The sequence below is a fragment of the Oryctolagus cuniculus genome, chromosome 11 (genome assembly GCF_051225735.1).
Source record: "Oryctolagus cuniculus isolate XC-2025 breed Fujian yellow rabbit chromosome 11, ASM5122573v1, whole genome shotgun sequence".
NCBI lineage: Eukaryota > Metazoa > Chordata > Mammalia > Lagomorpha > Leporidae > Oryctolagus > Oryctolagus cuniculus.
The window spans coordinates 15,120,042-15,134,897 of NC_142877.1; the positions used below are offsets into that span (position 1 = coordinate 15,120,042).

Sequence of the window (14,856 nt, forward strand, 5' to 3'; positions counted from 1 at the left end):
GGGAGCTTGCCCAAAGCTAGCAAACCTTTCTGAACTTGGCCTTGGCCACAGGTGCCCAAGCAACAGCTGTTCTGTAAAGGTGCTGCTTCCCCCCCGCCCCCCGCACAGACACACAGATCAAAGACCATGGAGGCACGGCTCTGCGCCCAGCCAGTCACAGACACGGAGAGATGCGCATCGCGGAGATCTGCAGAGGAAGCAATCAAAGCAACATCCACGGCTCCTGCCTGCCCCACTCCGGGCCGTGAGAACCTCGTGCTGCACAGATACAGCACGGCTCAAAAGACAGAAGCAGCGAACGTGGCAGCGGCAACTCAGGCCCCGCCGAGAGTGTGGTTTTATGTGGCAATCTCATGCAGAGATACACATCAGGACCAGAGAGAGGCTGGGGGAAGGGGTGGGGTAGGGGTAGGGGCAGGGGCACAGGGGCCTGTGCAGATGGAAGAGAGGCAGGAGAGGAGCATGGCCCTCTATGTATGGCCAGTTCCAGGCCACCTCCCCTTGCAGAAGCGAGAGAGCAAAGAAGTTACCTACATGGGTGCTGGTGCCAGGCTGTCTTGGTTCAAATCTGGGCATGTTGCTTTCAATGTGTGACATTTTGATTGATTTATTTGAAAGTTAGAGTTGTTAGAGAGTTAGAGAGAGAGAGAGAGAATCTGTTGGCCACTCCCCAAACAGGTGCAATGGTTGGAGCTGGGCCAGGCTGAAGCCAGGAGTCAGGAGCTTCATCTGGGTCTCCCACGATGGTGACAGGAGCCCAAGTACTTGGGCCATCCTCCGTGGCTTTTCCCAAACCACTAGCAGGGAGCTAGATTGGAAGCGGAGTAGCCGGGACATGAACCATCTCCTATATGGATGCATGCATCGCAGGTGGCGGTTTTACTGACTATGCCATAACACGAGCCCCCCAGTTTTGTTTTTTTTTTTAACCAAGTTATGTGTGTCAGTTTCCTCATCTGGAAAATGGGTATGACTGCCGTTTGGGTTCAGTTAGCATACAGGAAGTGCTGGGGACGCTGCCCAGTAGACAGACAGCCCTGGAAAGCTGGTCGCTAATTCTCACTGGACGACAGAGTCCTCACATCAGCCCTGTCAGGCTGCTGCTACTTCTCTTCTGTGGACAAAGGACCTGGACGTAGCTTCATGCAAATCGCCAGGGTCAAGTATGGGAAAGACTCTGGGTGCACACCTCTGTGTGTAATGTGAAATAAAATGTGTAAATTAAAGTCTGTAAGAAAGTTCAGCTGAGGGCTGATTTTTCCCCCAGGGGTTAAGGTCTGTGTGTTGTTCCTGAAATACCAAACATCAAGTTTTCTCCAAAAAAATTTTTTTTCACCTGATTGGTGCTCCTGCTTTGCCAGATGTCACTCCCACTCCTATTCTGCCCAGGGCTTTGACTGAGGTCCTGAGAGGTTGTGAGAGCTGCCCAAGGTCACACAGCCAGGACACTCTCAGCCCAGTCCAAAGTCAAGGTCCCTGGCCTCCCTAAAGGCCCACACTGGCCCCCCACCCCGAGTCCACGCTGCGTGAAGTTGGGGGTGGGACCCAGTGACCTCACGGCTGTGGGTCTGGGGCTTCGTCCTTGGGCGTGGCTTCCAGAATGATAAAATGTGGGATATGCTGGGCTTAATGAAAATGTACTCTTAAAATGAATTTTACCTGTTTCTTGTTACTTTTTTTAACTGACAGCTCGAAAATTCTAAATCCTGGATGTGGTTTGCATATATTCCTAGTGGGCAGTGCTGGTCTAGACGTTGTCCCAGCCTCTGTCTACCCAGACTCAGTACCTGGGAAAAACAAGAGTTGACGTTAGCCATAGCCAGATCCAGTTTTCCACAGCAGATATGGGGAACTGAGGCCCCAAAAAGGCCAGCCACTTGCTTAAGACATGAGTCTGCTAAAGGGGCATTCACTCATTCAACAAACATTAACAGAGGCCCTGCTATATGTTCTGGGTATGGGAGCAAATTATGGACCCATATCCCAGACCAGAGCTCTACTCGCAGGCCAGCTTGCAAGCTGGGCACCAGTGTGGTTGGGGTTCTGGCCTGGATAAGTCATCCTGGAGACCAAGGAAGCTGGACCTGTCACAAGCCTGTCTCCCCACTCGGCCCTGCCACAGATCTCCTGGACTGCACACAGGAACTCTAGCTCCAACCAACAGCAGACCCACCTCCAGGAGCACAGCATGCCAGCTGGCTGAGCCGCCAAAGGGGTCCGATGGGCAGGGCCTCCCTGTGGGCACAGCACAGTGGCCCGGCAGGTCACTGTGTCTTCCCTGCTGCCACTGGTGGCCCACACATCGCCTACATGACCACGGATTCACGGCGAAAATCATCCACGCGCTCAGCTCCATTTGAAAGCTGTTTGGAGCTCGCTCCCATGCCTGATTATAAATCTAATTGCACATTCCAAACTGACAAGCGCTCATTAAGCTTTAATTATGCACATGTTGTTTTCAACAAACATTTTCATTTGGCCGCTGTGAGGGGGAATGGCTCCAAGGGGGCTGCAGACCTGCCAGGGCGGGGGCTGCAGGGAGCTGGGCAGGGAAGTGGGTCAGGGCATGGTCAAAGGGGGCCGACCAAGGGACAGGGCCCCGACCCCATCACGTTGGCCCCAGACTCCACCTGGGTCTTCACTGCAGAAGTATCCTCTATGCACGCCCTCAGCGGGTCCCTCTGCTTGCCTGAGCTGGTGCCAGAGGGCCTCTCTGGGGATGGGGAGGAGGATACACAGGGACCCACAGCCCCCACTGTAAAAAGGAGACCCTCCCACCAGGAGCAGGTGTCTTCGGAGCCCCCCACACCCTGTGACCAGAGGCACCTTTCCCCAGCACATCTCCCCTCCCCTTGTTCCTTGGCTCATTTATTTATTTATTTATTTTAAAGAAACTTTTTTTTTTTTTTTTGACAGAGTTAGGCAGTAAGAGAGAGAAACAAAGAGAAAGGTCTTCCTTCCATTGGTTCACCCCCCAAATGGCCGCTACGGCTGGTGTGCTGCGCCGACCCGAAGCCAGGAGCCAGGTGCTTCCTCCTGGTCTCCCATGTGGGTGCAGGCGCCCAAGGACCTGGGCCATCCTCCACTGCCTTCCCAGGCCACAGCAGAGAGCTGGACTGGAAGAGGAGCAACCGGGACAGAATCCGGTGCCCATATGGGATGCCGGCACCGCAGGTGGAGAATTAACCAAGTGAGCCATGGCGCCGGCCCCTCCTTGGCTCATTTATCCCACACTTACTTACTGAGTACCCACGGGCTCAGGCAGTCAGGGGCCAGCAGGGACCACGACAGGCAAGGCCCCTGTGTGGCTCTGCACAGGCCACTCTCCACCAAGTCCCATCTTCCCAGCTGTGGAAAAGTCCAGATCCTTCACTGTGCACTCAAAACACTTGAGGGTCAGACCACGGCAGGACTGCGGTACGGTGGCCAAGCTGGTTAAGCTGCTGCTTGGGGCGCCCACGGCCCCCATCAGAGTGCCTGGATTTGAGACCTAGTTCTGCTTCCGGTCACGCTTCTTGCTAATGTGCCCCCTGGAAAGCAGCAGATGATGGCTCAGGTAGTTGGGTCTCTGCCACCCACGTGAGAGGCCCAGATGGAGCTCCAGGTTCCTGGCTTTGGTCTGGCCCAGCTCTGGCTGTGGTAGGCATTTGGGGAGTGAACCAGTAAGTGGAAGATTTCTGTCTCTCTCTCTCTGTCTCCTGGTGTATGTGTGAGTGTGTGTGCATGTGTGTGTGTGTGTGTGTGTGCAGGCCGGCCCCCCTCCGTCACAGGTGCTCATCCCGGTCCTGCTTTTCAGGATGGAAGAAGCCCCCTGTGAGTACGCTGCCCGCCCACGTTTCCGCCTAGGCCCTGTAGTGGCTGTTGGATACCTGAAGCTCCCGTCACTTCCTCTCCCGCTCAGTTCAAGGCCCTCACAGACCCCCTGCTGTAGATGCACCTGCTAATGCGTGTCATGGGCCCAGGTACCACAGCCGACTGCCACGTGTCCAGGCCTGGGACCAGCCTGTTTAATACATACCTAGGCACCATCTCCAGAGGCTGAAAGTGATGATGTGGCCACAAACAAGGCCTTCCCTTTCCTGGGCCTCAGTTTCCTCATTTGCACCCCAAACGTCACACTGGGTGGAGCCAGGGCAGGGGTGAGGACCCTCCTGGGCCAAGGGGGCAGCCTAGGCAGGTCAGGGAGCCCCAGGGCCACTCCTGAGAGCAAGTGGCATCAGTCAGGATCCATGCGGCACCTGGCTGGTGACCAGCTGTCTTACAGCCACTTCCCCAGCTACGCACCTGAGGCGAAACCTCAGGTAGGCACTGACTGGGGAGCTGCAGGGAGCCAGGCAAGCAAGGTGGGCAAAGGGGCCCACGAGCTGTGCTGCAGCAACCATCGAGGCTTCTGTCTGTAGCACAGGCGCCCTGACCCTGCAGAGTCCCCAAGCTGAGGCCAGAGACAAGCAGCTGTGTCCCCAAATGGATCAGCCAAAGATGTAGACCACTGCGGGGGAACAGGCTCGCCAAGGCATCCTCCCTGAAGGCAGCATCCACAGAGACTCAGCTGTGAGACGCCTGCAGGCTGGCAGGAGGACCATGGCAGTCCTGAGGAGGCACGTGTGACACGCAATGGCAGCCACACAGCCAGACCATCCCAGGAGTGGTGACACATGGTGGCATCCCCCGTAGCCACGACCATCCCAGGCATGGTGACACGCCACAGGGCAGGCAGCGCTCCAGGCCCGTCCTCCGAGGGCCAGGCTCAGCCACTTCTATGGCCTTGCTCTGTGGCCTCCCAGAGTAGGGCGCCAGGGGGTGGGCTGTGGTCAGTGGTCTGTGGCCTTGTGCTGCCAGTATTGGTGCCTGACAATGATCCATCACCTGAGCGGCTGGGAACACAGCCCAGAACTGATTCTTGCCAAAGACAATCGGCTAACAGACGTGTGAGGGCTTGGCAGGCGGGACTGCGGCGTGCGGGTCGGGGGGTGACAGACAGCGGGCCGACGATGTGAGCGAGGATTTCTCCCCAATGCTATAAACCAAGCCCGCAATCATGCCACCGAGGGCTTGAATTGTTGGAGGGGAAATCTGTCAACGACGGCGCTCTGCCGTGAGGCGGTTAGAAGAGGAGGAGGCAAGAAGAAAAGCTTCAGAGATTGTAATTTGACCTAGAAAGGTTTTTCTGGGTCACCTGAACTTGGCACTTGAGCATCCGACCCCAAAAGCTAGCAGAGTGCCAGGCTCACTTCCTGCTGCCAGTACCGAAGACACAGGAAATGGTATCTGGAAACACTGTTGGTCTAAGGACCGCGTCCAAACCAGCCTCTGGCCTGGGGGCCGAGGGTGTGCAGGTGCAGTGCAGCCTGGGAGTGTGCAGACAGGGGTGCCAGCCCAGACCCCACACTCAGCCTGGCCCTGGGCAGGCATCGGCCCCTCTCATCCTCAGACTCCTCCCCTGCAAGGTGGCGACAGAGCTGGCGGAGCTGTGCAAGCTCCCCTCTTTACCCCAGCCCCTTCCTGGGCCAAGGGCCGCAGTGACCACTGAGCCCCTGTACCCCAGACCTGGGCTCTCTCCTGCAGGCCCTGGACAGCAGCAGGGGGCTCTGTCCTTCCAGGCCTTTTAGTCTTCAGAAAACCAAGGGGAAACCGCACCCCGAGGCCCAGCGCATGCCAGGGAGTTTCCCTAACTCACCTTCACTGCCAAGTTGTCCACATCGAGATCAGCTTGGGGCCCCAGGCAGCAGGGCTGCAGAAAGCTTGTCCGTACCCTCCGGAAGCTAAGGCCAAGGCTGGTAGATGGCCCCCACGTGTGGGGAGCAAGCAGCCTGTGCAGGGTGACGACCCCCATACTTCCCCAGGGGAAGCCACATTCAACCCAGTTCCCATCAACACCCAAAGGTGCAGTGAGTATCCCCCACCTTCCCGGACCCCTGAGCTGAGCACCTGCAGTGCACCCGACCTGGGACACAGACCCGATCCCAGGGAAGCATGGGGGACAGGCACCAGCACAGCGGCAGCACAGCATGACGAAGCCCTAAGATGGAGACGGGCCAGGTGAGGCAGGTGACGCTCACCTGACAGGCAGGGGGCCAGAGTGAGCTGGGAGAGGAATGCGCATTCGCTGAGGAGTGGAAAGCAGCAGTCAGAGCAGAGCAGTGGGAGGGGGCTCCCCGTCTGGCCACGCAGTAGAAGCTGCAGCTGGGGCCGGCGTTGTAGCACAGGGGCCTGAGCTACAGCCTGTGATGCCGGCATCTGCTCCTCACGACCCAGCTCCGTGCTGATGCTCCTGAGAGGGGAAGCAGCGGAAGATGGCCCAAGTACGTGCGCCCCTGCCACTCACGTGGGAGACTCAGATGAAGCTCCTGGCTCGTGGCTTTGGCCTGGAGCAGCCATCTGGGGCGTGAACCAGTGAATGGAAGAGCTCCCTCTCTCTCCACCTCTCCTCCTCTCTCTGTAGCTCTTTCAAGTAACAAATCTTTATTAAAGCAACACCTATGGCAACGTGGCAGTGCACGACTGGAGAACTTGCGCTCACTGGGCCAGCAGAGCTGAGCAGGGACGGGAGCCCGGACTCCGCAGGTGCTGCGCCACTTTCTCCCCGCGACACTCCCAGCAGGGGAACTGCCGCCTCCTCTTAGAGAGGAGCAAACAGGTTCAACACCAGCAGTGTGCTCGCGAGAAAGCAACAAAGCGTGGCCCTGAACACTGCCAAGAGTCACGCTCGGAACAGCGCCCTTATTCTGTCTCTCCTGGAAACAAAGAGATAAAGGAAACACAATGGCGCCGCAATGGAAAGGACGTCGGCCCCGACCACAGACAGTTCATACACACGACGCAGACAGGGTTCCACCAGACGGGATGGAAACCAAGAGGCCCACAGACAAAAGGACAGGGGTTCAGAGAAGTCATCCGCGACACGACATCCCCAAGAAACAAACGCGTGGCAAGAAGGGACACCTGGTCCAGCGGCACGCGGAGGACGGTACATGAAATGAACCTGCTATCCTGACGCCACTGTTCACTTGGGACATAGTTTGAAGCTTCCTGGAAAGCAAGATGGCAGCTGCCCTTAGGCCAAGAGCCAGCCACAAGTCAGGGAGACGAGGGCCAGGCCCCTGCCTGCTCCATGAGGGGCACCACTCACACACAGTGTGCTTGGCTCAGTTCCACCCAGCCTGGCTTAATGTGGCCTTCGGCTTGGTGCAAGGGGTGGTGGCAGCGATGTGCAGGGCCCAGACTCAGCCCTCCCAATGCCTGTGGTGGTGCATAGAGGGCCTAGGAGCAGGGACGAGACTGTGGGGGAGGGGCAAGGGTCCTGGGAGCCAGGCTTGTGTCCTGACCAGGGCCTGAAACAAAGCTTCATGGAGCAGGTGGCTTGGAAGCAGATCCACCTGCAGGCTGCCCGGAACCAGCCGGGTGAAGGCAGAGGACACCGATGGAGAGAGGCTGGCCCTGAGAAAAGCATCCACAGGCCCGGTCCATGGAGAGAGGGGCCCATTCACCAAGCGGCGAGGCTTCAAGGGTCGCCACAGAAAAGCAGCTAGGACCCGCCTGCCTTGGGTGGGATTGAGAATGAAGGCAAGAACGGGAGCTGTCTCAGGAGCTGGCCTCTGGCTTCCTGTGGACAAAGAGCAGGAGGAGATCCGGCCGGAGGTCTGTCCAGGAAGCCAGGCGGAAGCTGCAGGGGTGAGGGGCGGTGCCAGGAAGCAGGACCCTGCACCAGGCTCGGGCAGGGACGAAACACAGAAGAAAGCACTAAGGAGCAAAACGGCGTGGCAGCGACCCCAGAACACAAATGTGCACCGATGGCTACAGTGGGAAGCAGGTCTGCGGCCCAGACGAAGCCCCGACCGCCGCGGTGTGCTTTGCGGAACCCCGCACCGTGCGTCTCTGAGATGAATGAACACTGCCAAGAGCAAGGCGTCACCCAGGAGTCAGAAACAAGGTGACTCACGCAAGTCACAAACCCTAATTTCCTCTCCTTGGCCACACACTTCCTCTGATTTCTTTTTCTGATGATTCATTAAAAAAAAAATTCCCCTTTTAAATTCATACCAGAAAGGACTGAGCACCTGGGCTCACCCTGCCGCAAGCAAAAGCTCTGGCCCTGAGCCAGCAAAACCCAGCTTCACCTCAGCTGGCTGCAGAGCATGCTGGATTTCAGATAAAGGAGTTCTGACCCGAATCACGCACCAGGCATCAGTGTGCTAGGCCCTCACTGGGAGACGCTCCCTCTGCATGCCCATTTTACAGATGCAGAAACTGAGGCTGGGAAAGGTAAAGGAAACTGCTCCAGGTCTCATGGCTAGCAAGTGGCTGGGCTGGTCTCAACTCACAGCTAACATCTTTCCTTACACCCTTGTGGCTCTTGTGGGAGGCTAAGACACCAGGCAGAGTTGTGTAACATTGCAGGGAATGTGGGTGGCACTGGGAGTGAATTCAAGCGAGGCACAACCTGGCTCAGGTGGCTGGAGAAGGCACTTGCTTATCCTCGGCTGCTCCCTGCAGGTTGTCTGTCTCGGGAGGCAGGCCCTGTGCACCCAGCCTCCCCTGGAGGTCCAGAGCTCCTGGCGTTCTCTACCTCGGGATCCACCCTTCACTCTTCTGCAGTGGCTTCCTGGGTGCCCCGTTCAAGCCAGGCCCCGTGCAGGGTGCTTCCTGGGAGCCCCCTTCAAGCCAGGCCCCGTGCAGGGTGCTTCCTGGGAGCCCCCTTCAAGCCAGGCCCCGTGCAGGGTGCTTCCTGGGAGCCCCCTTCAAGCCAGGCCCCGTGCAGGGTGCTGGCATGCAGTGAAGATGCCGCTCCCGCAGGATTCAGTCCTTGGGGAAGAACTCAATGGACGCCGTGAAGCAGGCTCGAGGAGAGGCGGAGGGCACAGCTCCTGAGCCTGGAGGGGCTGCTGAAGCCGGGGGCCCTTCTGGAAGAGGAGGAGCCACCGGATGACGATCACGGCTGGGAGTATTCCAGGCCTAAGAACGGCAAATGCAAAGTCCCTGAGGTCAGCAAGCAGGAAGCTCTCGCCCGGAGGAGGAATAAGTGGCTGGGACCAGCAGAGAGGCTGGGAGAGGATGAGACACGGGGTCCTGGGCCATGCTAGGCCTTCTGGGGTTTTGCAGGGGAATAACCTGCTCTGGTTAGTATTTTAAAAGATGACTCAGGCAGCCACATGGAGGATGGAAACTGCTCTGAGTCAGTTTACTCATCTATAAAATGGGTTTATTTGCGAAAAGCACAGCTGAGGGCTATCTGGCCTAGAGTTGACTCTCAGAAGGAAGAGGCACAAAGCCTGGGTTTTCCCGTTCAATCAGAAGTCACCACACGTCACTTCCCTCCTCAAACTCCAGGACAGAGAGCCCCCTCTTTCCTTTGGTCCCCACGTACTGCTTGGCCTGGGTGCTGCTGATTTCTCCGGCCCCGCCCCTCTGCCCTGGCCCCTTCCCCATGGGCCTCTGCCTAGAGCACAGGTGTGCTGGATGCTGCATGGCCACCATCCCCCCGCCCTCCCCACAGACATCACACGAGCACCCCGACCCTGGCGGGGGCCGAAGGTGTATGTGTGTGTGAGTGTGACATGGACAGCACCGCAGCACGAGACCCATTTGGCCTGGGCAGACAGGGTCGGCTTCAAGGCACTGGTTTCAAGTGATTTGCAGACCTCTGCTCAGAGCCCACGGGCCTGAACTGCGTGCACAGCCCGGTGAGCTGCAAGGTGAGCCCGAGGCGGAGCGTCCCGGGGCCAGCCGTGGGCCGTGGCAGAGCAGCAGTAATCGCTCCCCGGCGGCGCGGCCCTCCAGGTCCCCTCCACACACACACACGGCTTGTCAGCAGCCTTCGATGCTTTCAACGCCATCCTTAGGTCAACACCCAGGCAGGGAGAGAATGTTCTACGCTGCACCCTATGATGGGTGAGGGAGCTGAGAGCCAAGGAGGAGGGGGTGACCACAGCTGGGCAGCTACAGAGCTGGGGTTCAAACCCTGGCAAGTGTGGCTCCAGAGCCAGACTCCTAGCTCTGCTGCTCCCTGCTACCAAGCGCCGCAGGCCCCAGGAGCCTCCGCTAGCCCCCAAAGCCGTCACCTCGAGTCCTCAGGGGCTTCCGGCCAGCATCCCCGTGGCAGGGTGAGCTCGTCCCTGGGCCCTGCAGCCCTGAAACCAGAACCCCCCAAAATACAGCCTGAGCCTGTTCTGATGGCTGGCCTGGCTCTGATTCACCCATGCACGTATCCACAGACCAAAGGAATCTCGTTGAGCACCTACTGTGTGCCAGGCACTGTCTGGGCACCTGGGAGGTGGCAGGGACCAAGATCCCTGGAGTCCCACCCTTGCCTTGGAGTCAAAGCAACAACGCTCATGGTCAGGAAGCCCCTGGCCAAGCGTGCGAGGGGACTCTGAGAACTGGGGGAAGAAGGAAGAGAAGGGCAGGTGAAGGCCTGGCAGGGCCAGGGTGGAGGGTGTGCAAGTCTAACCAGGGTGGACTTCACGGAGGCAGTGATAGAACCAGGCAAAGGCTGGAAGCAGGTGAGGGAGTGAGCAGACTCGGCGGAGGGCTTTGCAGGCTGGCAGCCGCCCATGCAAAGGCCCTCAGGGGGACAGTCGCCCGTCTGCCCTCCATCAGCAAGGGGACCAGCAAGGTGGGCACAGCACGCATGGGAGGGGGAGCAGCGGCCAGAGGCACCTGGGGCTGGAACGCAGCCCGCAGATGGCTCTGAGATTGCCCTCCCCAGAGCAAGGAAGCTGGGCTGTTTCCACCGCATATCTGATGTTGCGGTCGGAGGAGCTGGCGCGGGCAGGCGTGAGCCGCGCAGCGCGGCACAGCTGAGAGCCGCGGGGCCTCGGAGCAGCTGACATCCGCTCAGCCTGCGGCTCCTTCCTGTGGTTTCTGCGTCTCAAATTGCCCCCGGGGCTCTATTTTGGCTCTTGTTCGGGGTTTGGTGTTGGGGGAGCTCCTCTGTGTATCTGAGCCTGGCTCCTCTTGGGGTTTGTTCAGCACAGACGGGAGGGGTCACTGGACATCTCAAGTGTCCTTGGGGGCCTGCACTGCCCTTCAGGCTGAGTTGTTGAAGGTCACACGGCTGGAGGAGGCCACAGACCGAGGGCCCTGGGACAGCCCGTCCCGCCTGTCCCATCTAAGCAGGTTCTTGCCACTTACTGCCTCACTCACGCCGCCCCAGCAGACGCTGTGCCCTGTGGTGGCAGGACAGCAAAGGTGCACATTACCTTCACAGCACCGATGGGGTGGCCACAATGGGAGCACAGGGTAGGGGGTGGGGGTCGGTCAGAAAGGTTTCTGGAAAGCTGTGGGGTCAAGAAAATGCCTGTGATGTCATGACCACACTTGTGATGTCACACCCACACCTGTGATGTCATGACCATACCTGTGATGTCACGTCCATTCCTTTGATGTCATGACCATGCATGTGACATCACAATCGTGCCTGTGATGTCATGACCATGCCTGTGATGCCAGGACCACGCCAACAATGCTACACCCACACCTGTGATGTCACATCTATACCTATGATGTCAGGACCACGCCTATAATATCACACCCTATGATTTCATGTCCACACCTGTGATGCCAAGACCACACCTACAATACCACACCCCACCTGTGATGTCAGGACCAAACCCCACCTCTGATGTCATGTCCACACCTGTGATGTCAGGACCACACCCCACCTGTGATGTCATGTCCACACCTGTGATATCAGGACCACACCTATACCACACCCCACCTGTGATGTCACATCCACACCTGTGATGTCAGGACCATGCTGGCACCCATAAGTAGGAGTCTGAGGGGAAAGGCAGTGACGGGGTCTGCGGGCTTGGTTAGCACACAAGGGGCTTTGAGAAGCAGCACAGGGGGCAGTGACGCAAGAGGAGGCAGCAGCTTCTCGAGGGCAGAGGAGCCCCCGCCCCGGGTGGGCATCCTGGGGTCATGGAGCAGACCCAGCAGGTTAGGGGAGGGGCATGTGTATCTGGGAGTCCACAGAAATCCCATGGCTGCTGGGAGGAGGTCACAGAAAGGGGATCCACTCCCAGCACAAAGCCCGCCCTCCATGGGGGCCCCCACGCCCCAGTTTCCAAGAGAATCAGACACCAAAAGAGAGCAAAGAACTTGCCCAAGAACACCCAGAGATGACACCAGGACGGGGCCGACAATGGGGCTCCCCGCCCCGGGCAGCCTTGCTCTTGCCACGAAGGCTCAGTGTCCACCGAGCACCAGCCTCGTGGGCAGCAGAGACCCTGGGTACCCCCATCCCCGGGGAAGGCAGAGCACAGTTATTTACCAAGCACCGCACAAGGCCATCTACCTTCTCTCGTGTGTCGCCACCACTACAGGGGAAAAAACCCTAAACATGCATTCCTGTTGTGAGCCAGGGCCCCTCCTGAGCCTAGATCACGTTCTGGGTCATTTGTTCATTCAGTCACTCACACTTATCGGAGTTCCTTCCACATATGAGCCAAAGCACGGGAACGTGTGTGTGTGTACACACCCATTGACACACACACACATCATCACAATGCAGGGATGACATTGTGCCCCATTCTACAGATGAGGAGACTGAGGCTCAAGCAGCTTGCCCAGTGTCACAGTTTATATTTGTGGCAGAGCTGAGATTTAAAAGCAGTATATAACCCACACCCTACATTCAATAGGCACTTAATAGCTGCTCACCCCAATGGCCAACTGGCTCCAACGCCCTCCCTGGAAGCCCTGGGGTGTGTGTTCTCAGAGCAGAGGAAATGCAGATGCTACAGGGGACACAGAACTGCTCCTTGGAGGTCTGTGAGGTTCACCAAGCGGGTGGCTTCCTTGTATGGAACACAAGTGCGTGACACGGGACCGTCAATCATGACGGACGATAACGAGAGCCCTGGCATGGGCTGGGCCTCCTGGGCTGCTGGGCACTGTTCACGCCGAGGAGCCCACCCCTGCCTCAGCCCGCTCCCAGCACAGAGCCGGCGAGGGCTCCCGGGCTAGCTTCCCACCGTCGTGCGGCTGTGTACGCTCTCACACCGCGACGGTCCTTCCCCGCTTGCTGCTGTCTCTCCTGCTACAGAAGGACGCCGAGTGACAGCTGGTGATTTTCCAAGCCCCTTCACTTGTCAAAAGGCAAAGGCAGAGCTGCCAAACGGGCAGGAGTCGTTACTGAGCCTTCAAACTGCAAATCCCCTGGGAAAGGCAGCCCAGACTCTGTTCTTGGTCACGTCCCCGGCTGCTCCGCGCCCCTCCTGTCTTCGTGGCGGGCCCTGCCCACTCCTCAGCCCCGTGTCTGCTGGACTTCTGCATGCCAGAGGCTGGCCCATCACTGCTGTCATTGTTCCGGTCCCGGTCAGCCAAGTCTCCCTCTCTCACCTGGCCAGCCCCTACAAGGTGTGCTGAATGAGTGAACAAAAGCTTGCTGAGCCCCCGGGGCTCCTACGATGCTCTGGGCACCAAGACTAGACCTTGACCTTGCTCTCCAGAGGTCAATTCCAACACCTCGAGAATTCTTTCCCATGAAGGCGCTGCCCACCACGGGCGCTGACCCCCGAAGGCACCCTCTTTCCAGGACACGACAGCCTCCAGTCCTGCCCCCACCTCTCACCCGGCACAGCCAGCCTGACCAGGCGGCGGGCACCTGCTGCTTACCTTCTGCAGAGACACACCTGCAATGCACCAGCGTCTCGCAAGAAGAAGGAGCCTGCGTCTCATTCCACAGAAACCCAGGCAGCGAGAGAACGCGCCCGCGACAGCCTCTGTGCGCTTCTGCTGCATAATCAGCAGAGAAAGAGAAAAATGCCAGAAATAGCAAGCTTTCTAAGCCCTCCTGACAACTCTTGGTCCTCTATTGGCTGCAGGCCCGGCACCCCCGCCCCCTATCCCGTTCCTATAAGGTGAAATGGAAAAAACAGCTATTTAACCTCTTTTTTCAAAATCCATCTTCCATCCCAATTTGGGCCTGTGTGTTCAGAGCTCCTGGTGGCGGCCTCCACGCAGGTCTCGGGGAGCAGACAGGGAGTAGCCATTACACACAGCGCTGCGTCACATCGCCTGTGGCTCGACAGGGGGTGGGGGCTGCACTGCACGGGCCTTTGGCAAACAATCCGGCAGCACCTGTCAACGTGGCAAACCTGCACGCCTTTTCATTCGGCAGCAAGACTTCCAAGCAGAAGTACCTGTGCTCAGCGTGCACGGACAGGCACCCAAGGAGGGAGCTTGTTACGGAGAGCGGCAGAGGCAAACTCAAGGTCTAAACCCAGGAGAGGACCTTGGAACGCATCCATGGGATGGGATAGGGTGGATTGAGGAGGGCCCACAGGTGCTGATTTGCAATTGGTTGGGAGAAAAGGGCAAGGCCACAGTCCCATCTCTCTAAAAACAACTGTGTGCGTGTCTGTATACATGTGTGTGTATACATGTGCGTATGTGTATGTGTGTGTATACGTGTGGTGTGTGTATGTGTGTGTGCGTGTGTGTGTTGTGATATGCACTGTTAAGATGCCAAGCTGTTAACAGTGGCTGCTCTAGGGAGTAGGAGGAAGAAGTATTTTCATTTGCTTTTTTTCTTCCTTGTCTTGTTTCATTTCTTTTCTTTTACACAAGTGTGTATTATATTTGTAATTTAAAACAAAAACACAGGCGCCTCCCCTGGTTCAATCGTTGGAAGCCAGCTGGCCAAGGGCCACAGTCACCAGCCACAAGGCCAGATGGGGCTTGGGACAGCACTGCCCGAGGCTCTCAGGATCCCCCCGCAGTCTCATTAGTTCACGCGCACTAAATCAGGGCTCTGGAAGAGCAGGGATTTGGGGGACAAGAGTCCTTACTCTGCCTGTTGAAATGGCCAACTCCCCTGAGCCTTGGTTTTTCAGTCTGTAAAATGGGGGA

At 58.0% G+C, this 14,856-nt stretch overlaps 1 protein-coding gene across 17 annotated transcripts in view; it reads right to left on the bottom strand.

Moving 5' to 3' along the window:
- Positions 1–14,856, bottom strand: part of TOX2 (TOX high mobility group box family member 2) — a 130,559-nt gene that overhangs the window by 88,857 nt on the left and 26,846 nt on the right. Inside the window, exon 2 of one of the 17 annotated variants that reach the window (XM_089307979.1) lies at positions 1,660–1,787. The exons of 12 other annotated variants lie outside the window; for them this stretch is intronic. Coding sequence is in view for 4 of the 5 variants with exons in the window: in XM_089307980.1 (XP_089164106.1) it covers positions 13,621–13,746 (126 nt within the window). In the remaining variant the exon portion in view is untranslated. Of the gene's footprint in view, positions 1–1,659; positions 1,788–13,620; positions 13,766–13,892; positions 14,205–14,856 lie in introns of those variants that run through there. 4 more of the 17 variants (XM_089307972.1, XM_089307980.1, XM_089307971.1 and 1 more) reach the window with 4 other exon arrangements.